Source organism: Acipenser ruthenus, chromosome 15, assembly GCF_902713425.1.
Source record: "Acipenser ruthenus chromosome 15, fAciRut3.2 maternal haplotype, whole genome shotgun sequence".
Classification (NCBI taxonomy): Eukaryota; Metazoa; Chordata; class Actinopteri; order Acipenseriformes; family Acipenseridae; genus Acipenser; species Acipenser ruthenus.
The window spans coordinates 32,102,054-32,125,448 of record NC_081203.1 but is presented as its reverse complement, the minus strand read 5'-3'; the positions used below and the strand labels follow the sequence as shown (position 1 = coordinate 32,125,448).

General features: G+C 39.2%; 2 protein-coding genes across 2 annotated transcripts; one reads left to right on the top strand and one right to left on the bottom strand.

Annotated features, from left to right (window-relative positions):
* Positions 1 to 153: 153 nt before the first annotated feature.
* Positions 154 to 23,089, bottom strand: LOC117422544 (ATP-dependent RNA helicase TDRD9-like). Its single transcript, XM_034037687.3, has 36 exons — positions 22,560 to 23,089; positions 15,839 to 15,942; positions 15,661 to 15,731; positions 15,003 to 15,224; positions 13,666 to 13,788; positions 13,423 to 13,503; positions 13,116 to 13,280; positions 12,902 to 13,005; positions 12,534 to 12,595; positions 12,007 to 12,061; positions 10,525 to 10,609; positions 9,980 to 10,037; positions 9,730 to 9,834; positions 9,498 to 9,595; positions 9,126 to 9,257; positions 8,643 to 8,808; positions 8,487 to 8,550; positions 8,206 to 8,269; positions 7,587 to 7,631; positions 7,404 to 7,457; positions 6,842 to 6,958; positions 6,512 to 6,619; positions 6,109 to 6,209; positions 5,829 to 6,002; positions 5,226 to 5,337; positions 4,721 to 4,933; positions 4,292 to 4,381; positions 3,951 to 4,208; positions 3,559 to 3,726; positions 3,378 to 3,448; positions 2,954 to 3,063; positions 2,678 to 2,774; positions 2,000 to 2,138; positions 1,415 to 1,533; positions 1,046 to 1,118; positions 154 to 714 (listed from the first exon to the last, which is right to left on the bottom strand). The coding sequence occupies exons 1-36, from the start codon at positions 22,691 to 22,693 to the stop codon at positions 616 to 618; spliced, it is 4,041 nt and encodes a 1,346-aa protein (XP_033893578.3). The 5' UTR covers positions 22,694 to 23,089; the 3' UTR covers positions 154 to 615.
* On the top strand, positions 18,104 to 22,015 carry LOC131697623 (protein RD3-like). The gene is made up of 3 exons (XM_058987966.1): positions 18,104 to 18,441; positions 19,442 to 19,737; positions 20,587 to 22,015. Exons 2-3 carry the CDS (start codon positions 19,454 to 19,456, stop codon positions 20,924 to 20,926), a joined length of 624 nt encoding a protein of 207 aa, XP_058843949.1. The 5' UTR covers positions 18,104 to 18,441; positions 19,442 to 19,453; the 3' UTR covers positions 20,927 to 22,015.
* Positions 23,090 to 23,395: the final 306 nt, after the last annotated feature.

The following is a 23,395-nucleotide window of genomic DNA, read 5'->3' as shown; positions in this document are numbered from 1 at the left end:
GCATAACTTACCTTGAAGGTGTATTATCACCTGTAAATCTATGCAGTCTATGTGGCAGATTTTAATACAACCAACCTAACGTTTGTAAACATTTCACTGTACTTTTATTGCATTTAGTAGTGTTGAGGTTGTAGTAGGCCTCTTACTCGTACAAATGCACAATTCTGCAACCCCAATTTTTCTGTAGATATTAAAATCAAAAGGGTGGAAGTATATCCAGTTATCGGAATTGAAAGCTGCTGTGTCCCACAATCCTTTGTATTTTTGCACCATTATTCAAATCCTTGGTGTCCATTTAGCAATTAAATTAGCACATGTTTTTATGGTTTCTCAACAGTAAAACAATCACACTGTGTTCTAGATGCTGAAACAACATTTACTTTTGAAAACCGTCAACAAAAATAAAAGCAGGCTATTTCTGAAAGCCTTTTGCGCACATACATTGTATAGATGTCTTAATGACAAGTGCAAAACTTTTAAAGCAAAAGATACAAAACGAAAACACTTTCAAGTTCTGTGCCACAATAAGTAGCATAAAACAGTGCAATATTTCAACCAACTTAAACTTTGCTGCTTTAACTATAGTGCTTTTAATACTGCAGCTCCCCACCTCCCTCATGTGTTCAACAGAACAACGGGGTGCAGCTTGAACAGGACTCCCTTTCTCCCTTCCTTGTCTTTGTGAGTCACCTCCATCTTAAAACTGGGATCCACCTGTCAAACAGAGAACGGCAGAATGGTTTGCCATTTGAGCCTCTCCAGTATGCTTATTTTACTACATGTAAATCTGGAGTTCAGGTGGTCTAATAACCTCCTGCTGGACGGATTCTTTCTGGGTTTTTTTTTGTTTGTTTGTTTTTTTTCTGGTAAAGATGCGAACACAAAATCACCAGTACTTTGGAACAAATATACAAACCAATGAAAGGTTTTCTGTGGAACAAGTACAAAATGGCTAAACAAAGCCAATAAATTAGGTAAGAAAATGTGTTTTTAAACCATGGAGTTAGCATGATAAAAGTATTATATAAAAAAAAAATAATCTCACCTGGTTCCATTTGTTTGGCTTCTCATAATACTGTGGAATCAGATTCTCTCTGGTTGGCGATTTGGTGAACAACCTTTAATATTACACAGAAATATATGAATCAATCCAGTAGTATCAGAAAATTAGTCTGAAGTCGATATAGAAAGAAAATAATTCAAGTTTTAACCATTTAATATTTGCTTCTGGCAGAGCAATCAATTCCTTGAGGACAAGTATGAAACACAATAATCAATCCCACTTTTTCATTCTACACCAGCACCAGTATTTTAATGTGAAACAGCACTGAATTGTGAATGCATCCCCAACTGAGCCACTGCTATTCTTTGTAAGAAGAAAGACGCATATTTTGAATAGCGAGGTTTCTCCTACCTGATAAGTTTCTCACGAGCATCTTCTTGTAGCTTTGCAATCCTTTCCCGTCCCAGGTGTAAAGGGCCGCTTGGACCCTGACAGACTAGCTTGTTAATGGCATTGCGCAGACCGTTTACCTAGAATTACACATTGAAACTAACATTAAAGCAAATTACAATTAAGATAATGCAAAAACCTGTGCGCACACTTATGGAGGGTCCTCATAAATCTGACAAAACTTTGTATGGACATTTTCTTTCTTTTTTTAAACAATTTGCTATTCTAAATGCGGTTCATGTAGGTCAGGGGTCTCCAACTAATGGTTTTGGGAGAGCTACTGGGTCTTCTGGTTTTCGTTTCAACCGAGCTCTCAGTCTCTTAACTGTGCCACTTATTGGTTTCATTATTCAAGATTAACAGGTATTCCAGATCTTTAGTCTCTGATGACATAGACACCTATAAAGCCTGAGGATTTGGGGTTCTCCAGGACCAGGGTTATAGACCCCTGATGTAGAACATAGTGGTGACCTAATTTTTCATGACAGCTGCATTGGGACTGCTTTTGGACTCAATGCTGTGCCTGCTACACAGTGCAAGCGTTACCTCTGCTATGTCAGCCACATCGAACTGCGTATCAAATGCCAGCTCAATATCGTGCTCTGGCAGTATCGGGGCACTTGTTACTCTGTTCCACCCCAGCCCACAGAGTGCACCAGTGAAACGAGTCCTCCCCTCGTCAGTCCTGAAATAAAAGAAAAACACCTTCCCTCAGCTGTGGAGATTTTACTGCTGGGTACTAAACAGCTGCAGTATCCCCCACAACCAATGTGATCATTCTTTCCCTGCTCAAGCTGCTGTTTTTAAATGCATTCTAACCAAGGGGCAACATAATTCACAATTGAATGCAGTTAACAGTCATGAAAAATGGCAACTCCTACTAACCCTGTTCCCTCTGAGAACAGTAGTAAAAGGGAAGAAACTTGTAAAACCCCCAGCTGTCCACTGGAGGGAGCCATGAAGCTGCCATCACCGTATCTAGCGAGAGGTCAGGGAAGTAGCAGGGATAAATATTGTGTTACAGGACCAGGATGGGGGAGAAAATAAAAGTATTTGGCGCTAAATGGTTCACAGAGATATACTGAACTCTGTGACCTAGTTGAAATTCCACACAAGAAAACACAGTCCCTTTGAAAAGAAGCATGCATGATCAAAAGGATAACCAGTAACTGTATAACTATATTTTCTGTACATAGAAAGACACACAAACACACACACACACACCTCAGTTCCATCACTGGAGTGAACAACATGCAGACCAGAGCCGGCAGCCCACGAATGCTGGGCAACAGAGTGGTCTCCTTCAGAACTATAAGAGAACCTGAGGAAAAAGAAAAAGAAAGAGACTGTTACAGTGCAATGTCTGACCACAATCAACCCATACATTTACAATGAAGGAGGTAGTACTGTCTCTAACTCTTAGCAAAGCAAAGTATGAGGAACCAATACTATACTATACTGTACCATGTAATAACCTGTTGGGTCCTTAATAAAATGTACCTGATGCATTCACAGACACAGACACTGCGACCAGCAGTCTCTGGTGGAGCTCTTCAGGACTGTCGTTTGTAGCCACAGAATTGATGCTTTCCTTCTCAATTATCACTGATCTGTCATTTCACAAGAAAGTTTGATCAGACCAACTGAAGATACTTCCATCTGCAATAATTGGGCCAGGTAACTGCTTAACTAAGTGCCATTGTAAGTACAGTGAAATTCACTGGGACTGCAGTTCAACCTTCTCCAATTATACAACTGTAACCAGAACTTTGCTGCTTGTAAGTTTTCCAGGATGGTAGAAACAATAACGTGTAGTATTTTGAAAACAGAAAACTTTAAAGCAACACATCTGCGCTGTACACATGGGAGTGTTCAATGTCTCAAACAGGGAGCGATTAACAACTATTTTCCATCCTTGGCTCACCTGTATTGGGATATCTTACTCATGCTGTGGAATTTGAGTTTATAAGAGCTGGTGGGACCGTGCAATGGAACCTGAAATAGCAAGCAAACAATGCAATGGGTCACCAAAGGTGAGCTGAATTCTATACATTGATGCATCAACCCAATAAAGTGTATTTAGGCTTCTACGCTACAAAGCTTACCCTGGATTTCAAAGAGCCAGGGTTGACTTTAGAAAAGATCTCCAGCAGGCGGTTTATTAGCTCTTTCTCCTGCTCTTTGCTAGTCTTCCAGGAGCTGCTTGTGGCATTAGGAACAAAAGTTCCTTCTTTGAGATCCTTATATATAGACATCAAGACCTCATGGCTTTGCTGCAGACAAAAAGTAAAAACCTCATACCATAAGGCACCAGGACTTTGATTTGGTTCAAGAACTTATCTTCAGGAATACTCATTTCAAGAATCCTCGCAATAGCATGAACCGTTCTTGAGAACTAAAAAAGGTCACATGTATTTGTTCCACTTTTGCTTCAGATGTGCCAATGCAGGCTAGTCTCAGTGCAATCCCTTGAATCAGGGGAGTCTCAGTACTATACCTTGGATTCAAAGCTCTCCTCGGCTGGCTCAGCGTAGCCTTCCTGGACCAGGATCTCACCCACTCTGGTGTTGACAGTGTCGGTGTCGATGGACAGGTCCACGCGCATCACGTTGTGTAAAATGGAGAAGAGAGTGACAATCAGGGTGCGCCCATTCACCAGCGTAATGAACCGGTTCCTGGCACTGCGGCTCCACTGATCCCCCAGAATCATAGACTTAGCCGAGGGACGAATTTTACAAATGAGGAATTCTTGAGCCTAAATAATAAAGACGATTTAGAAAAAAAAAAGGAAAAGGAGAGAAATGTTTGCAATTCCCTATCGTTATTTGTCATCATTACCTGGAACGGATGCTTCATCAGATCAGCAGGCATCTCTCTCAGACAGGTACAGCTTACTTTTGCTGTATTTCCATAATCAACAAAAAACACCTGCAAAAGGCATTCAACACAAAAATCAGGTCGCCAGGTAGTCCCATGTCAATGTGTTGAGCGCAACAGAACACTAAACCAACTCAAAAGATGGAAAATATACAGAATGAGCCTAGCATTTTGGTAAAGAGCAATTTAATGATGACTCGGGTCATATTCCGGTACAGTAGAAGTCAACCATCTAATTAAAAATGAAAGCAGTGCCATTCATGTTAATTGGTCAAGGTTTTGTCCGGCTATATGAGAATGATCCCAAGTGCCATTATATGAATGCAGGCATTCACAGTGTTCAAGTTCAGACATATACCTGGAGCATGAGAAAGATATCAAGCATCTTACCTCCACAGAATTCCCGGCAACATAGATAACCTTTGCTCGGTAGTATCTCATCTCTTCTGACTCTGTGAAGGGCGCCAGACAGAACAGGTTGGGGTAAGGAGACACAAACAAGGGCTTCAGCTCAAGAGTGTTGATCTCTGCTGTCAGTTTCCTCTGGCTTTGCACGCTGCTCTCATCTGCTTTGAAACCCCAGAAGTGACCAACCTCTACAACCTGGATATAACAGAATTTACCATTAGGGGTAAAACACATTTAGAGCAAGATATCTGAACATTCTGTGGAGCTTTTCTGAATGAAGGAGGAACATTTCGTAATTAAAATTATATCTTAAACCAACTAAAAAGCTAGCAGAGGATCAGGTTCAAGCCGACAGACTATTTTTAATAAGCACTTTACTATCTTAATAACAATACAGCCCAACCATCCATGCTGTAGACTGCATGTTCATAGACAAATAACTGCAGTGCACTATGCAGGTGTCAAGAGTACTTGCAGTAACACCTACCTCTGTAATGTTAATGATGAACACTGGGTTTGGCGGTAGCTTGGTTGGGTCAATGGAACTGCTAAGGATCCCAACTGGACACACTGTATCATTCTGGAAGTCAACATTCACCCTACGGTAAAGAAGAAAGATTTGTGAAGCGTGCTTAATTACAGCGAGTAATTGGAACACAGTGCTGGTAGTACAGAGGGCAGGTTTAAATGTATTAATCTAACATAGCATTTAATTTCTCAGCCAATCAGGTCTCAGTACTCTGAAACAGAGGCCTACATTTGCAGTATGTGGAATAATTTGTCTTGCATCAAATTCTGGCAAGATTTAACACCCTGTAAAAACTAAAGCATTTCCATATATTTAACTTCCATCAGACGAGCGAATATCAATTAATAGGCCTTGATCAATGTTTACAGCCTCATCCAGGTCCCTACTGCAAAATAAGCCCGTGTCACTTTTCATGAAATTACTGCACTTACATTTTCATTTTAGACTCAAGTCAACTGCAGTTCAAACTCATGACCTCACAATCCAAACACAAAAGGCCAGCTCGGCACTGAAGGACTTATACATCCCCCTGGCAGACCCGTAACAGGGGCTCAGGAATACCTTGTGTATCTCAGGGCAGAAACTGTGCTTTCTCCTGCCTTTGCTTCGATTTCCTCTAGTGGGTGAACAAACAGCTCCAGGGGCAGGCGAAAATGTGCCATCCTCAAGGCCAGGTCCACCTCTGGGAGGACACCCGCCGTCCTGACGATGTTTCGAAAGAACTCGACATAGGCTCTGTACAGGATAAAACAAAAAGAAAAATCACAAATGTCCTGTGTGTAACCAAATGCTTCAGCAGATCCCAGATCATACTGCAAACCTGTCTTATAACCCTACTTACCTTGAGCCGTCAAACGAGATAGACTTCACTTGGCCACACTGTCTGAACAGAGACTGTAGCTGTTTGTAGTACAGGAATCCGTAGGGGGGAATACTCCTCAACTATAGAAAAAAGTTAAGATTCAAACTCCATAAGGATGTAACAAAACGCATACATACAGCTCTTACTTGTCAAGCAAGAGGCACTGTGGGTATACCGTAGAAAAATGTTCTACAGTATAAAAGTCAATTTCCTAGGCATTTTAAAACACAAAAAAGGTGTTTTCCTTCAATTGAAGTCTCAAAAAGGGGGGGGGGGGGGGGGGGGCACTTACGCCAGTGCAACCTATACAACGATTTTTACAGTAGGTATTTTTCAAAATGTGGACCCACAGCTCAATGATTTCTCTTATGGTATGATTTACCAGCACTGTGGTTGTGGGGTCATTTCCAGACATATCTTTAGATGCCATTTCTTCATCAATGGGTCCAAGGGTGAAGTAATTTGGGTAGAAGGCACCACTGATCACAACCTGGGCACATTAAAAAAAAAAACACAGTATTTATATATTTCAGGTTTTTTGTTTTTTTGTTTGTTTTTTTTTTTTTAAATACGGATGTATTTCCAGTGTTTTTCTACAAGGAAAAAAAAATGTAAATACAATTAAGAAATTATAATGTATTTGCAGTATGTGTAATTCATAATTAAGAAGTCGTGTGTACCTCCAACTCACAAGGAAGAGGGCATCAGTTACCTGCAAGATGAACCTCTGTTTGTGGGTGTACTCGTGGTCCATGGCAGGCTGGATGGTGCTAATGTGCATGTTGAACTGTGCCACTCGCTGCTTTAGATCTTCAAAAAGCTCTGCTACCTGTATAAAAGTAAGGTATGCAGTGCTGACAAAGAGTACATACATGCATAACTACTTATTAAAACAGGCCTGCTTATTTTACTGTAAACAGCATACATGTGTGATCAATAAAATGGTACAAATGACCTTTTTAGGAATTGGGTTTTGTTCACACAGAATCGAAAACTAAGAGTTATAGATAAACCCACTGACATTTGCCAAGTGTCTGCACAGAGCCAGCAGTGTGGGCATCTTATAAATCTGATTGACTTGAGCGCTCTGCTGTATGATCACTGTAGGAACAACTACCCACCCAAGTAAATGCAGACAGACCGCACTGTGTTTGAAAGCCTGAGAATCACTCCATCACCTCATCTGCGATTCAAGCTAGTGGCACAAGAGGGCACACAGCCATGTAGTAAATGCTTTTGGCCCAAGCCACATAAGTAAAGGCAAGACACCTTACCTCTCGAATTCTCTTGATCTGAATGTAGTTCGCTTTGCCCCAGTCCAGTTCATCCTGTAAATTAATATAATCAAAAAGCATCTTACTCTCCCTGTGGTCTTCAAACTTCAAAACAAGAAGTTACATATAAACATAACTTGAGGTGCAAGTGTAAATTGTGTGGTATCACAAAATATTACCAACCTTTGGATGTCTAAATTCGCCCTTTTTCCTGGAAGTATACCATGCCTAAAATACAGGAAGAATTATACACAATAATAAGTAACTACTTTAAATGCTCAACAGTTTAACAAATATAAATCTTTAATGTCAACTGGCAATTTGTGTGATATCTACCACATCTTAAAAAAAAAAAAAAAAGGAAAAACTGAACTTTATTGAATAACATTTTCCATCAATGACAAGCAATTTGGCATTGAAGGGCCAGGTGCAAAAGTAATCTGATTCTGATGAGTATCTCTTTTTCCACTTGCCAACTCAAGGATAGAAGTAGTTTGACAGGGTTATGATTTAAACAGACAGCTGTCAGGACACACAGAAAGCAGTCACATGTAACATACACAAATGTGACTGCTAGGTACAGTGTCCATTTATAGTACAAAATACCTATTGGGGAAGAAAGTTAACAAAAAAAGTTTAAAATGCCATTACCAATACAAATGAAAACCACATTCACTCTGTTATGATTCTAAAACAATTTCTTTACAAACATCACAAAAGTAAAAAAAAAAAAAAAAAACTGCCATATTTGATATCTACATCACAATAATTTGCATATATACTGGTTTTTTATAATACTGACCTTAAACGCATTTGCAAGGGCAATGGGATCACTTAGGGTGCTGCCAGAAAACGTAACCTTACTCCTGTACATGATAAACAAACAGAGTCCATGTGTCAGCTATATTGAAGTTTCCTTCCCAGTATTAGTGCTAATCAGTTTCAGTGCTGAACCACCAAAAATTAAGCTTTTATCAGTTTATAAACAAACAAACAATTTCACATTTCTACTGCGTGCAAATATACAATTTCTACCCTTGCCACCTCCCCCCACAATCTATACTCCCTAAATACTAAACTTACCGACATCCATCCAAGCACTGCAGGATGGGAATTGCAAAGAAGTTTTTCAAAGAAAGAGCTGCAGCTGGAAAAAAAGAATTCAAATCAAACAGTACACACACACACACAGAAGTTGTGCTGCAGGCCTCTGTATCCAGTGTGTTTTCTGCTTCTTACCAATGATAAGGCATTCTTCAAGACACCCAAACACATGGCCGAGGACAACCATCTTCCCGAGTTGCAGATCGACAGGTAACTGAGCGAGGACCCGTCCCAAGAACGTCAGCTCGCCATCAAATCGGCTCTCTTTATTTCCTGCTTGAACCACTGAGAGGGCTCCAATCTATTAGAAAGCAAATATTACTATCATCATATATTTATTTACTTTCAAGTTTTATAAGACCACGACCTCTGAACAAACCATACTAGATATTTAATTACCAGATATGCTCTTCAACTGGTCCAAGGCCCTCTTTTCATAACCTCATCCCCAATTTAATCAAATGCAGACCAAAACAACAATCAAATGGTTAAAAAGAATTTCACAATAGTACACAACTTGTTTTTCAATTGGCAACTCCCTATTAAAACACCACACAGTCCATTAGCACCTTTACTTATACAGACAACAAAAAGAAATGTGAAAGCTTTTTCCAGCACCTCTTTGAGCTGCAGGACAGTTTTCTCAATGTCCTCCAGGTTGGGTGGAGAAAGTGCCGTCCCTAGAAGGGTCCTCGGGTCACCCATGTCCAGCTGCTTCACTTTTAACATGGTGCTGGCTAATGGGCAACGCTGTGACATGGTAGAAACACAAAAACACGGGTGCAAAATTGATTTGCCTTTAGGGATTACAATTTTATATCCAATAAAGCTAAACTGAACTTTGCAAATCAGGGTTCAACCCAATTAACTAAAATGTCAAAAAAAGATGTTGTGACCTGACACATACCTTTATAAGCACATAACCAGAGCCAATATTTCTAGGTTATAAATACGTAGAATTCCATATATATACACAAAAAATGATCTTACCAACATCTCTGGAACTACATAATCTGGGATCTCATCTCTCCAAAATGTCTTTGTCACCATCCTGTAGCAGTATCCCTTTGAAACTCTACCAGCACGCCCTGTTGGAAAGTTCAACATGCAGCTTAGTACTCTGTCCCATTCTTCTCATTCATGCACAAGAACCTGTGTAGCCAATTTCCATTTTTTTAAATAAATCTTTGCACCCCTCTGAAAAACACACAGGGTACCCTACCTCGTCTCTGATTGCAGTTGGTCTTTGAAGCCCAAGTGAGTCGCAAACTCAGATAGTTTGTTTCTTTATCGCAGATTAGCTGTCGAGCCAGGCAAAAGTCAATCACTGTAAAATAGAGTTTATTTATATTATTACCCATTGGAGGAGAAAAGTAAATTGCTATATTTCCGTTCTAATTTGTATTGTTTAATATTTCTCCAATTCAAAGCAGGCAAATTGCCCCAAAAAGAAGAAACATGCTGTATCCTACCATATTTCACATCAGGAACGGTTACAGAGCTCTCTGCAATATTAGTCGACAGGATTATCTTTCAAGAGAGGGGTAAAAAGGACACAAGAAACAAGAAATTAAGTTATCAGTAATTCAGATGCATTCCTCTAACGCTACACAAGAGAAAATAAACTACATCGTAGAAAACTGCTGTTACTAAAGGTATGTATGAAAACTACAATAAGCTTGTAACATTATGTGATAAATCTGACTTGTTCCACCCCACCCCACCCCACACTACAGACATGTAAGAGGAACTTTAATTTACCTGTTTCCACTTTTCACCTGAAGAGACCTCAGTGGTCTTAAAATGTAGTGTTCATATACACATTCAGCTAACAGGCATATATAAAATATAAAATAAAGTTTGACTTCTTGTATATGAACCAACACGGCTTAGCCTATTTTACTAGTTCAAGTACTTCTACATATCTCACGATTGACTGTTTCGTAGTTCTGGATTATGTATTGCTAAAAGGTTCAGGTATCTGATCACCGTCTTGAACAGCAATTCATGCAGTTACCTTCCTGTAGCCAGGAACAGGACTCAAAAACACACCATTCTGTTCCTCTAGAGTAACGCTGGAGTGTAGGGGGTACACCTGCAGCCTGTAATTCAAACATGGCTTTGTATTAAAAAACAATAGTGCACCCCTTAAAGGAGTTCAGGAGATTAAGAAAACACCTCACAACTTAGATGAAATCAACATACAGTAGATGCCGGTTATTATCAACCCTGATAAAGACAACTTTTGGTTATTAAGAACATTTTCACAGGAACCAATCCCATCCCATAGACATTAATGTTAATGGATTTCGGATATTAACAACTGTCAACTATTTTTTTTACAATTTCTATGGCTACGACACGCACACGAATACATCGCGCGCACACATCGCAGCGTCTATTTATGTATCAGTTTTCATAACACAGCTGTACATTTATAGTCATCATGGCTTCAAAACTTGTAGACCTTTCTATAGCCCACAAAGTTCGGATTCTGGAGGCACTACGTGAACCCGGTGCTAAACAAGTGCGGGTAGCAGAAAAGTTTGGCATCTCAAAATCTGTTGTATCCTGCATTTTGAAATTGGCTACGAAGCTGCACGCAAAAGTGAGAGCGATTTACACCTGGAGGTGGCGAATCGTAAAAAAAACAAACATTGGACAACTACTTCTTTTAAAATGATGCTTCTGTATTAAATGTAAGTCCTGTATGCCAAGAGTGTTTACTGTTTAAGGATATTGATAGTACGTTGTTCTAGTACTATGTGTACAATACAGTACTGTGTATATTTTTTGTTTTACACATCTGTGTAGTATTAGTAAACAGCTGTTTGTTCTGATATTTGGTGTTTTTTGTGTTTATTGTTTAACACTGTAATGAACCAAGACGTGCATTTCAGTGCGCTGTTTCTACAACTGTAGTATACATCATTTTTCCATTTACATACACTTGAAAATGTGGCTTTGCGCTTAACAACAACGTTCGGTTAATAACAACTTTTTGCTGGGAACCGAGAGGTTGCTAATAAGCGGCATCTACTGTACTTTTAAAAGAAAGACTTTTCCTTTGTGGACAAAGCCGTCATGAACCTCCATAACCTCCAATGCACAATTCAAACATGAAACATGAACGAGGCAAGCATCTTTTAAATCAGTAACTGTTTAAAACACTGCAGACCTGTATGCAGCAGAGGGATCTCAAAACAGTGGACCAGAAAACCTCTAACATGCATAGCTATGCCCGTTTTATGTATCATAGGACTGTAAAGTTACTTAGTGCTGAAAGATTGAAGAAATATATATATATATAAAATGGTACATTAATGATGACTGACCTTTCCTGAAGACAGAATGTTAACTGACAGCTAAAGAAAGACCCTCAAGCCAATTCATTAGAAAACTGATAGAGTGCTTTCCAAGCTTATAGTATGCCAATTTAAACACTCCAGATTCAAAAGACAGTGTTGCCTTCTAGCATCCAGGTGTTTATTTAACTTACCTCGTCCGGACCAGTTTAGCCAGGGCATCCTGCATGTAGTTTATTTCTCCCAAACCTGAAGAAAACAGATCTTATTGGCTCTTTAAATTTTTTTTTAAAAAAGTCCTGCCGTAAAAACTGCGGAATAGAACTGCTGGCTACTTTTCACACAATACAAAACCTACAATGTTATTGAATTCAATTCAATGACGGTATACAAACACAACCACATTAAGAGGTTTTTAGTGCATGTCAAAGTAGTATGTAATATACATCTCTCGCTCACCGCTGTAAAAAAAAAAAAAAAAAAAGAAGAGGGGAGAGCTGTCAGTATCATAACGTAGGTTACTATGTCCCATATCCAATGCAAGTGTGACATAGCAGTATTCAAAGACTAGAATACAGTGTGCTGATCACACAGAAGTATGGTAAAAGGTAAAGTATAGTATATACACAGTGTAAGCTTAATAAACTGCAAAAGTACAGCACTAATTTACTAAGGCAAATTTAGGGACTTAACTAGGACTTAGCCAATGACCTCTGCCTACCTGGAAGGAATACCAACACACTTCCACGATCTGTAACAAATGCAGATCCATCATTTCCAGACCTGTTAAATGTAATTAAATAAATAGAATAATCACCATTCCTGATTTTGCTATGCTGTGCCATGCAGAAAGAAAGCAAAAATTAATTAAGCAAAATAACATTTACATAATGGCATTCAGCATGGCCACCTACAGATGTTGTGTTAGTATTGTGTTCTGTCATGTTCTGCTTCGCCATAGTGGTAATTTGGAAATTATTTCTAAATTATCATCATTACTATTTTGTAACAAGATACGCATACATATTTAATAGTAACAGGAAATCTCGCTTAATATTCAAAATCATCACATGGTTCATGGTTTCATACCTTTGCTCTTTTGCTTCCAGCTCATCAAACTCCTGAATGAGGCGAACAGCTACATTGTACATTTCCACATTTATGTGTGGCTCCTCAGTATGTGAGGGTTCCACCTAAGAAATGTACATCAAAACACACTGTTTTACCATGCAGAAAATACACATACTACTCAATTACAAAGAGAAATACAAATGATTAGGGAGTTCCTCCGTACAAGCCTTACTTTAAAAGGAATGAGGCGCTTCAAATCGTCCAGGTAATATTCATCAACAGTGTACGGCACACCTTCAACCTCAAATATGTATGCAGGGTTGATCTGGCTTCGGATGGGTGTCCCAAAGTACTCTGCAAACTCCTTGCAGTTTATCGTTGCAGACATGAGAATTACCTGGGAAGCAGCAACAGAATACGTCAGAACAGCGCTGCAGAATGGAATGCTGCAACACAGAATTAAACTGAGTGTACATACAAAATCAGTGGGGGGGGGGGGGGGGGGAGCAAGATGGGCTGTTAAAGGAAACGTGAATTACCTTCACATATCGTGAATTTGAGCGTAGGAGCTTACGCACCACCAGCAACAGGAAATCCAGTTCCTCTGTGCGCTCGTGGACCTAAAAAAAAAAAAAAAAAAAAAAAAAACACAGGATGTACAAGATTACTGTCTCCATGTACTGTAAAGAGTTTCTAAAAACCTAAAAGAGCTGCTTGTGCAACTTCTACAAGAGCTGCTAAAGAATACTTAATTGGAAACAATAAACAGCTCACATGCTTACTTCATCAATGAAGATGTGTGAAAACTCTGTCAAACTCTTGGCGCTGACCAGCTTCTGAAGAAGCACTCCTGTTGTCATATAGATCAGCCTGGTATGCTCCGTCGCAACTTTCTCTAAACCAACCTAATAAAAGGGGGCGCAACCATACACATGCTTTATACATATATGCATATAACAAAAAAATAAAAAGAAAAAACAAAATCCTTTAAAAGCAACCCTTTTTTGCATCTCAGAAGGCGCAAGCTGCATTTCATAATGGGTTTGATCAAGACATCCCTGAGGAACACTGGAAATGCTGGTGGTAAAAAGCACTCAACTTACCTTTCAGGCCAAAAGGTTACTGGTTAAAAACCTGCTTTAAAATGGTACTGAAGCTGAATTCACTCTATTTATCTGCCCCAGGATCATGTGTTGTGTTAAGAAATGATGCTCTGCAGATGAGGAATAAAATCAGGGCCTTGTATGCTGTGGGCATTTAAAGCACTTGCACAAGAACAGGAGTCATTGCCCTTGTTTCCTTGTCTTTGGTTGTTTATAGCATCCTTCTAAACAAGTGATATTACTGGCACAGATTACAGTAGATCCAGGTACAGAACTGGTCACTGTCAACAGTCAAGTTAGAACTGTTATTGAAATAGATGTGAGGAAATCGGCTAAAAGACAAGCACCTTTCTGGAAAGGTGTGGTCTACATTCATCCAGCCCCAGAAACAAATAGTACATCGAAAATGATCATGTTGGGCAAGTGACAAAGATAGACAAAAGTACTGGATTCGAAGAGGAGAGCTGTCTACCAACTGTACAGACAGCATTTCAAAGCACGTGGTCGCATCACTGATCAACAACACCTGGAATGGAACTTGACAGAGAACCATAGAATTCAACTGTGTACCAATGACGACAATATATCAGTGTCATGCATGTTACCAAACACCCATATCCTGAAAAGATTTTTTCTTTTTTTTTTTTTTTTTTTTAAATGCTGCTCCAGGCTCAGAGACATCATGATCTATTTCTTCTATAAGTAGCAGTAAGCAATTCTCAATTAAGACAACATTTGTTGCTTTAGTTTTAAAAGACAATACAATCTGAAAGCAGTGAAGCATGTAAAGAATGATATTTTTTCCCCTTCTGTAGACAAAACTTCAAATTAAATTTTCCAATAGGCTGTGGCAGGAGAAGAATGCATTTCTCCGGGGGAGTTGACCCAAATAAATGTCCTTAACACTGCTTACGAAAAATAAACAAAGAATCCTTTACTATGACTACTGCAAATATAAAAAAAAAAAAAAAAAAAAAAAACGAGTCTAATCCTATTAGCCTCTTTGTGACCCCTACCTGATACCCCACCACACTTCCCAGGATGCACTTGCGCTCCCTTGCCACCCAGCGGGCAATGCTGCTGGCACCTATTTTGCGGGGCTGCGTCACCACAATATTGCACGGGGTGTTCTTCTCACTGTAGTAATCCAGAATGTACTGGGGAAGTTGAGTGGTCTTGCCACTGCCAGTAGTTCCACGGATGACAACAACAGAGTTATTCTCAACAAGGGAAATGAGCTGCAATAAGAACGAGACAATAAATGACACAGTATTTTCACTTGAGCATAACACACACGAATGAGCAGCCTTGCTTCTCGTACTACTGGACCCTAGCAAAAACATCATGAAACTGTACTTAAAATACTGTACCGAGTACAGAACATGCAGCCTATATATTGAATGCAAAAATTATCCTAAACAAAATTGGGAGCTTGTGACCAGTTCCCTTGGATGTACAACATTGTTCATTCATTTGAGCACTACAGACTGGTAGGCAAATCCATTAGCCCTCCATAAAATGAAATGCGGTTGAAATACGTCCAACCCCACTCATGTCAGTTTAAGGAAATGAAACATACTACATGCCCTTCCACCTTTTACCATGACACGTAAATGAATCAGCATTCAACAGACATGCTTGCTCATTGTTGGGCTCTGTTGTCGAAGTCCTTACCTCCTCTCTGTACTTGGTGATTGGCAGGGTTGGGTAGACATAGCTCCCCAGTGAGATAGATCCTTGGGGACCTGGAAAACAGTTCTCTCAGAGTTAAAGTAAACCCTAAGGAAGTCCTAGCTTTTATTAGGACTGTTTATTGTGCCATAAATTGTGTCCGTACACATCAGTAACTTACTTGATGGGCTGCCTGTCTTTCCTTGTTTGGCATGCACCTCCCCCAGTTCCTCCTTCTTGCATTCTCTCTGCTCCCTGTTCCACTCATGCTTCACTTTGGTTGGGCTGAAATACAAAGATAAAAGTTGTCTGAAATTTGCAGGATATAAAATCCCCCCTATACAGAATGCATACTGCATACAATACGGCTGTATTAAAGTTCAACGTGATCTCCCCAACCCCCCCCATAGTCGGGAATGTCTGGCTCAGAGCACTGTCAGGGAAGATGAAGGTCTACCATTTCTTTTAGCGGTTTGTGACCTAGAGTGCAAAAAAAAATGCATCTAGTTTACGCGAAAGGCAGAATGAACATCAGGCACATATTTCAAGACATGCTACACCGCACAGATATGAAGAATTTGCCAATATAAAATTACATTTAAAAAAAGCACTCCCTACAAAAAGTGTTCTGCTTTAGAAGAGCATATCCTAACATGACTAAACATTGAAATCATGTGCATCTCAAAACGGACTGGCACGGTATTTGACCGACCATGGTACATGCATGTTCCGAGAACTACTGTAAAGACTCCAGCTTGTCCTTCCTGTACAAGAGGCATTTTGGTATATTAACATCCATTAGGAATATATGTTTTACCGGTCTGGCACAAATTCACTGAGCTTAGGCTATATCCACACATGCTGGGGCTTATCTAGTGCTGAAATTTTGGTGCTAGCACAGAACAAGCCACAGGCCAACAGTCCTTTTTTTCTAGTTACAAAATGGGTCTTTTTTTCCCTTTTTTTGAGGAAAAAAGCTGAACTGAAGGTTTTTGCCTTTGGAAAAAAAGTGACAGTTGTTCATATTACTGTTTGCTTTTGGTTCCTGCACACTTCATAACCTTCCAGTTACAGTCAAAATGTACTTTAATTAGTAAATATTGCAAATAAACAGATCTGTTTTATTTATTTATGTATTTATTTTTAATTGTGGCAGCTATACAGTACCTATTCAAACAAATGCTAGAAGTCAGAAAGGCTACAAAGCTTCTTTTCCCATAATTATCTTCCCTATTCCTCTCAAAGTAATAATCCCATCTGCTCAAGGGTTACACACTGTTGCAAGCCACAGGGAGCTGCACTATAATTTTAAGTGACTGTTTGGAGAACAGCTCTGTCATTACCAGCCCAGGTTCTTACCTTCTTTCACAGTGCTGTATAAAATCCAATGTGAAAAGCCTTCCGTGGAAGCTGATTAATCCTGACAACTTCATTTTTCAGCATACAAGTGATTTCAACTTTAATCAGAGCAACACATCATCCTTTATGTTTTATGACAACCGAAGCGCTCTGCGCATAACCCCTGTCCTCCAACACGTTACTATCAATTCTACACAGAGAATAAACAGAGTCTGCAGCTTTTTAGAACAAACTGATAGAGGCAGCAGGACTTCAAATTAGAAGAAATCAAACAGGATATTCATGTTAGTTTTCATGTGCAGTCGTATCATCATAAAAGCATTAACACTGGCGTTTCAGTGTAAAGCAGGGTTTCAAAATTCTATTGGTAAGAACTACAGTAATGTTGCTGAAGAGAGTGTGGCAATACACTTCACTCTGGCCGGCACAGTCTTTGGGGAAAAAAAATAAAACACTGTCACATTGTATTATTTTCTCATCAACAATTATGCAACATAAAGCAATTGCAGATAAGCAAGCTGTTAACACCATATTTGCAGATCAAATAGATCTGTGAACTCAATATACTTAGCACGTGTTGTACTGTATCTCTGCTACTGTAAAATATATTTTTAAAAAGTCATTCTAAAGATTATAATGCCTAGAAACAAATTATTCAATGTGTCCCCCTATCACCATCGATGTATAATCTACTGTACAGAAAGACAACTTCAAAACCAAACCCTAGCACTTCACTTATATAATGTACCGGTCTGTATATTTTACTGGGAGTTTAATAAAACATACCTGGCTTGTTACCTATACTCTGGCTTATCAAGTGTGTATTCAAACCTGGAATGGGTGAAACTGCTATGCAATTGGGAGTCTTATTTCCATCCCTGTATTAGCATGCAAATGACACTTATTCCAGCTCAATTATTTTGGATAAAATGTGTTGTACGAAGAAGCAGATTCTTTGTTTTATCCTCCTCACTGGACACGTCTCGCTACTGAGTGCTCCCAATCGTGCGCTGACTCATATCGCTTCCTACAGAAAGCCCGCGCCCCAGGGTTGTGCAGAGCGAGATATCGCATTAGAGAGGCAGACTTTGACTTGAGGTAAGGACACAATCTGCTCAGAGAGCTCACTTGGTCTTTAGTCACAAGAGAAAAAGTGCATTACCTCAACAGCAACTGTCCTTCCTTTCTTTCAAAGAGGGAAAAAAAAAAACCTTTTGGGTACATTAAAATCAAAAGGCAAGCGCCATTTTTTCAGGCAGTGCATTTGTTGGAAGATTAAGACCCACGGCAAAATGACTTTCTGTGGAAATGACACATGGAGCGAAGGGATGGGGGAACTCGCTCTTTAAATCAGTCACAGTGATCTGAATGTCATTCCGGACTGGAGAATATTTTGCAGCGGACATAAAAGACTAGAGCTCAAACGTAAGTATACCAGACTTTTATACTGGGGGTGGGGGGAACCTTTTGGAAAATGTGATAGTAAATATGTATCTGGATTTGGGTTCTTGTATGTGTAGATGATGATGTGCAATACATATGTAGACCTTTGACTTGGTAGAAAGTTGTTTGCTTCTGTTTCATCTATCTTTAACATGTCTTCCCCACCTGTGACTGGCAAAGCGTACGGTCTTTACACCTCTTATTAAATTCCATTCTGTTATATCATGGCAGCAAACTGCTACCATGCTAATCAACCACATAGAAACTTAAATCATTACAGGCCAGTACAAAAACAAGAAGGGAAGTAATTTATTGTTCTGTTGCATGCAATTTAAGAACTTATATTTGTGTTTGTTGTCATGGAACAAATGAATAATAACTAGCATCCCCGGTGCTTATAAGATAGTCATGGGGATATATGAAGATGTATTTTGCTGATTTGCTGTATATCGCTACATATTAGGCTCAGCAGCATATAGTCTCAACAGGCAATACCAGAAGACTATTCCCAGACGGTGGAACCATACCATACCAGTCTGGTTTCTAACCATGTAGGACTCCCCTGCCCACAGCGTTCATTTAAAATATGCTTGTGTAGAGTTAACCCATTATGTAAATGAAACGCACCAAACCAAAAGGTATGACAAGAAAAATCTAGCTTGGATATTAACTCATTTACCAGGCTAGTGCTTCTGGATGAAACAAACATGGAAAAAGCTTTCCTTCGATATGCAAGACAAAACGTATTTCTAAACACACTGGAGTGTTGAATAGCTGTAGATGATGCAAGCAAAAGGAAAAATATTGCCAGGACAACCCACAAGATTCCCCTTGAATAACAGTTTTGACTCATTGCAAGGCTAATTGGACACACAGTCACAGCATTCAGCGTACATTCTGTAAAACTGTGACTGTATAAATGCAACCAAGGTCAGACCTGTTACCATGTGTATAGGCTCACCAGTGTTTATCTGACCCACAGCTAGCCTGAAACATGCCTCTGTTTGGCTGGATGAAGTGGTCGAAACCTGAAGTGGACAGTCCAGTCCAGAAACATAGCGAGGTGCCCACCAAGACTTTAATGAGGGAGCTGCTGTGGCACATGGAGGAGAGAGAGAGGCTGGTCCGGGAGATGGAGAAGGAGCAGACCGGCATGGATTACAACTGGCTGCAGAGCTACCAAAGCTTGAAATCCCTTCTCCCACCGTCGGAGCGCAGGCAGCTGGAGCACCTCTGCTCCCAGATCCAGCCTTCCCACACTGCCACCGTGCTGTCCCGGTAATGTACAAAGAGCTGTTATCCGATAGTAGGGTTTAATTTTTAAAAAACAATGATATGATCTTCTATCAATTATGGGGTTCATCAAAAGCAAACAATTTTGGGAAAGTCATAACCGTTGCATCCTTTGACTCAAGCATAACATCCACTACACTGTATACACTGAATAATAACCAACAAAGCAGCTGCAAGGTTACTTGCTGTGTCTGGTTCAGTGAAGACCAGATTCAGTATAAGGTAGACATGACCTTGTAGGGTCTTAACTAGATACCAGAACAAACCACTCATCTTTTGTAGGAAATTATTTCTTATGGGGATCACTCTATAAAACTTTAAAATAGTATTAATTAAATCTTATTAAATAACTATTTTGTGTTTCTTTAACAGTAAAATGCCAAATCATGCAGTAAATGTCACAGTAAATAGTAAATGTCAGATAAGTTTTTCGGCCATGGAGAAACAGAGCATGTAAAAAACAAAAACAGGTCCATGCCACAGCAAAAGGAGGCTATTTCCACATCAACTTCTAATTTTACTCATTTAGTTTCTAAAGTAGTTTAGCAGGTAAAATAAAAAACAAAAGTTTAAGATATTATTGACTCATAATGTTGTCTTTAACAATAAAACAGGAGTTCATTTTTTTCCAGCGCATACAGTGTCAAATGTATAGAGCCTTGTAAGGGGTTTGCTTTGTAACTTTTCTGGTTGTAATATGTTTTCAATATCTCAATAGCGTACAATTTGACTGACACCTTTCAGATATCTGAACGCTAATCTGGTGCTTTTTTTGTTTTGTTTTAGCCTGGTAATTGCAGTTTGCAATTTATCTATCCATCTGTCTATTTTCAGGTTCCGAGAAATACTGTCAGGAAATGACATTCTGCCTTGGGAGCTAGTCTACGTATTCAAGCAGGTCTTGAAGGACTTTATAACAAAAAAGGAGGAAGAAAAGCAGCAAATAAGGCTGATGGAATCCTGGACCAACAGATATCAAATGAAACAGGGGTTCAATAACCCCACCATCCCCGACTGCAGCGAAACTTTCAAAGAGGAGATCCCCACAATATCAAGCTACATTGACAAAAGCATGCAAGGTGAATGTCCATATTTTGTTGAAAGAATCTGGGATTTACCTTACTACTACCCCGCTCACTGCACCTGCTTGGAGGCATACAGTGCCACAATATAATGCATGCCTTTCATACTGTAGACAAAAACATTAGCTAAAAAGGTTACCAAAATTATTCCTAGACAATCTGACCCTGTGGAACTCATGTACAGTGTTTGTTTTTGTTTTCTAAGAGTACTGTTCTAAAGTTTGGAAGTGGCATGCTTAACAACGATCGTGTTATTTACGGAATGACTTGGTGGGGTGTTAGTTCTTCATTTTACCCCCACAAAAACTGGTCTCTGCAGTGGTGACTTCCAAGCCTGGTAGAACATTCAAAGCAAGTTCATTGTAGTCAAGGTTAATAGTAGCAACTGTTTTATTGCAGAGTAACTACTGTAGTCTTGCAGAAACCATGTCTCCATGTAAAGCCATGTCTCTACAAAATGCTGTTAAATTCATTCTACATACATTCTTTCTCACTAATCTGATTAGAAAATATCCCTTCAGCAAGATTCTTGACTAGTTTTGTAACATTAAGTTTCAAACCTTAGACCAGAGAAGGCCTACGTTGACCCTTCCAGACTTTTTTCCAATCCTGTTCTAAATTCTTTAACTGAATCAATTAAACGTGCATACAGAACCTGAAGTAGTTCACTATACCATGGTACATGTTTGCATCACCATTCTGGTACAACAAGTAGAATCTGTCTGAGCCTCTAACTTCAAGGGTGATCATGTTCAAACCAAGGACTACCAACACCTTTCCCTAGACAAAGCAAGCAGCATGGAACCAACCACCCTTGTTTTGTTGCATTTAGAGTTGCATCACCATGCAGATTCCAACCTTTATTTCAATTTTCAAAGCTTGTCTTTAACAGCAAGCCGGTACTGCCTTTCAATGATGTTTTCATTTTGCAAGCAATGGAAGGGGATATTCTTGTCTCGGATGGCATTCTTCCGATTTCTCGACTGGACTGCATTTCTGAACACTAATAACAAGAGTAAGAGATGAGACTGAGAGTGCATTGCGGGTTCTGTCTCCTTCAACTTCGGTGTGGTTTTCTTTGTATAGTAAGCGTACTTTAACCTTCTGAGTGAAAACTCAGACCATATTATTCAAAATGCTGAATGCCTACTACCCCGAATGCAATAAATGTATATTTCAAATACCTTTATTAAGGGTTGTTTTTTTTTTTTTTGGACTGCAATCAATGGTACAACTTCTGAAATAATTAAACACAATTCCAGATTCCTGTTTACAGAACATACATTATGAAATGTATATAAATAACAGAACGTAAAATGTATATTTGAAAAAAAAGACACTGACGTAGTAGTTTGAACATTGCGTTTTTATGACCATAAGGTTTTTATTTTGTTTGTTATCCGATAACATTTTGCACCAAATTGAAACTCCAAATAAACAAGTTTCAAGCGAATAAAAACACAAATTAACTAAAATGTTATTGCTTATGTTAAATAAAAAAAAACTACATAAATACACCATTGTGCATTAGTAGTTACACTCAGGCCTGCAACTTAAAAAAAAAAAAAAAAAAAAAAAAACGATGCTGGGGCTGCCAACATCACATTTTTATTTATTTATTTTAAGAACATAGCTTACACTTGCTTTATCAATTCAACGCAGTCCGTTGTATGTAAGCTGTTTACTTTTCATGAGTGTTATTTTAATTTGTATAACTTAACTCACCTTTCCTTATCGTCTTCCTGAGCGCTTTTATCTTTTGACCCCTCTGGGGCAGCATCATTAATTTTGATGTTTGCAAACTGTGTTCCGATAGTAAACCATGCTTTGATTTGTTCCGCTGTGATATTTTGGTTCATGGTGACCGTTTAATGACAATGGCAGCTATATTGAATTTCTGAACCACGAGGCAACGTTTTCCAGAAGAGCCACCAATAACTCCAACTCTAGACTCGTGTTAACCAGCTGCTAGTACTGTGCGCAACCTTCCTTAAAGGAAAAGTACGCATTTAATTGTTTGGGTGAGTTTGTTTTGCTTATGCATTATTGGCTGTACATGAACAATAAATGTTTGTCGACTGAAAAAATAGAAGAACATCATCATGACTCAATCAAACCTGATCCATACGCGTGAACAACCTCATTCAGAGAACAAGATCCAGTAACCTAAGTGATGGTGCACACTGCAAAATACCAACTGCTGAAACTATCAGCTGAATGGTCTTAATATTACTGTGGTGTTCACAATGGGTACACAGAATCTGGACAAATGCACTTACTCTGTGCTAATCCTATTTATTTTGCTTGCTTTTTAACTTCTTTATTCCAACTATGTTCTTAATTGTTTCATTGAACCAATCTAGCCAAGTTCATTGTCTCATTAGACCTGTCTGTGGTGGGGATCAGCCCTCCAGGACTTATCCAACAAGCCTGGGATAAGCAGGCAAAACAATAGATAAATCATAATAACCAACAGGCAGAGCAGATTTAGCATGGGCCTGATTGCTCAAGATTGCTGGCACCTGATCATTTCAAAACCAGCACTGGGTGCCGGGCATGTG

Coding starts and splice junctions, on each gene's coding strand:
- LOC131697623 (XM_058987966.1), top strand. CDS start 19,454: ATGCCTCTGTTTGGCTGGATGAAGTGGTCGAAACCTGAAGTGGACAGT. Junction 19,738..20,586: donor ACTGCCACCGTGCTGTCCCG/GTAATGTACAAA, acceptor GTCTATTTTCAG/GTTCCGAGAAATACTGTCAG.
- LOC117422544 (XM_034037687.3), bottom strand. CDS start 22,693: ATGAACCAAAATATCACAGCGGAACAAATCAAAGCATGGTTTACTATC. Junction 7,632..8,205: donor CCCTTGCAAATGCGTTTAAG/GTCAGTATTATA, acceptor CCTGTATTTTAG/GCATGGTATACTTCCAGGAA. Junction 4,934..5,225: donor TCATCATTAACATTACAGAG/GTAGGTGTTACT, acceptor TGTTATATCCAG/GTTGTAGAGGTTGGTCACTT.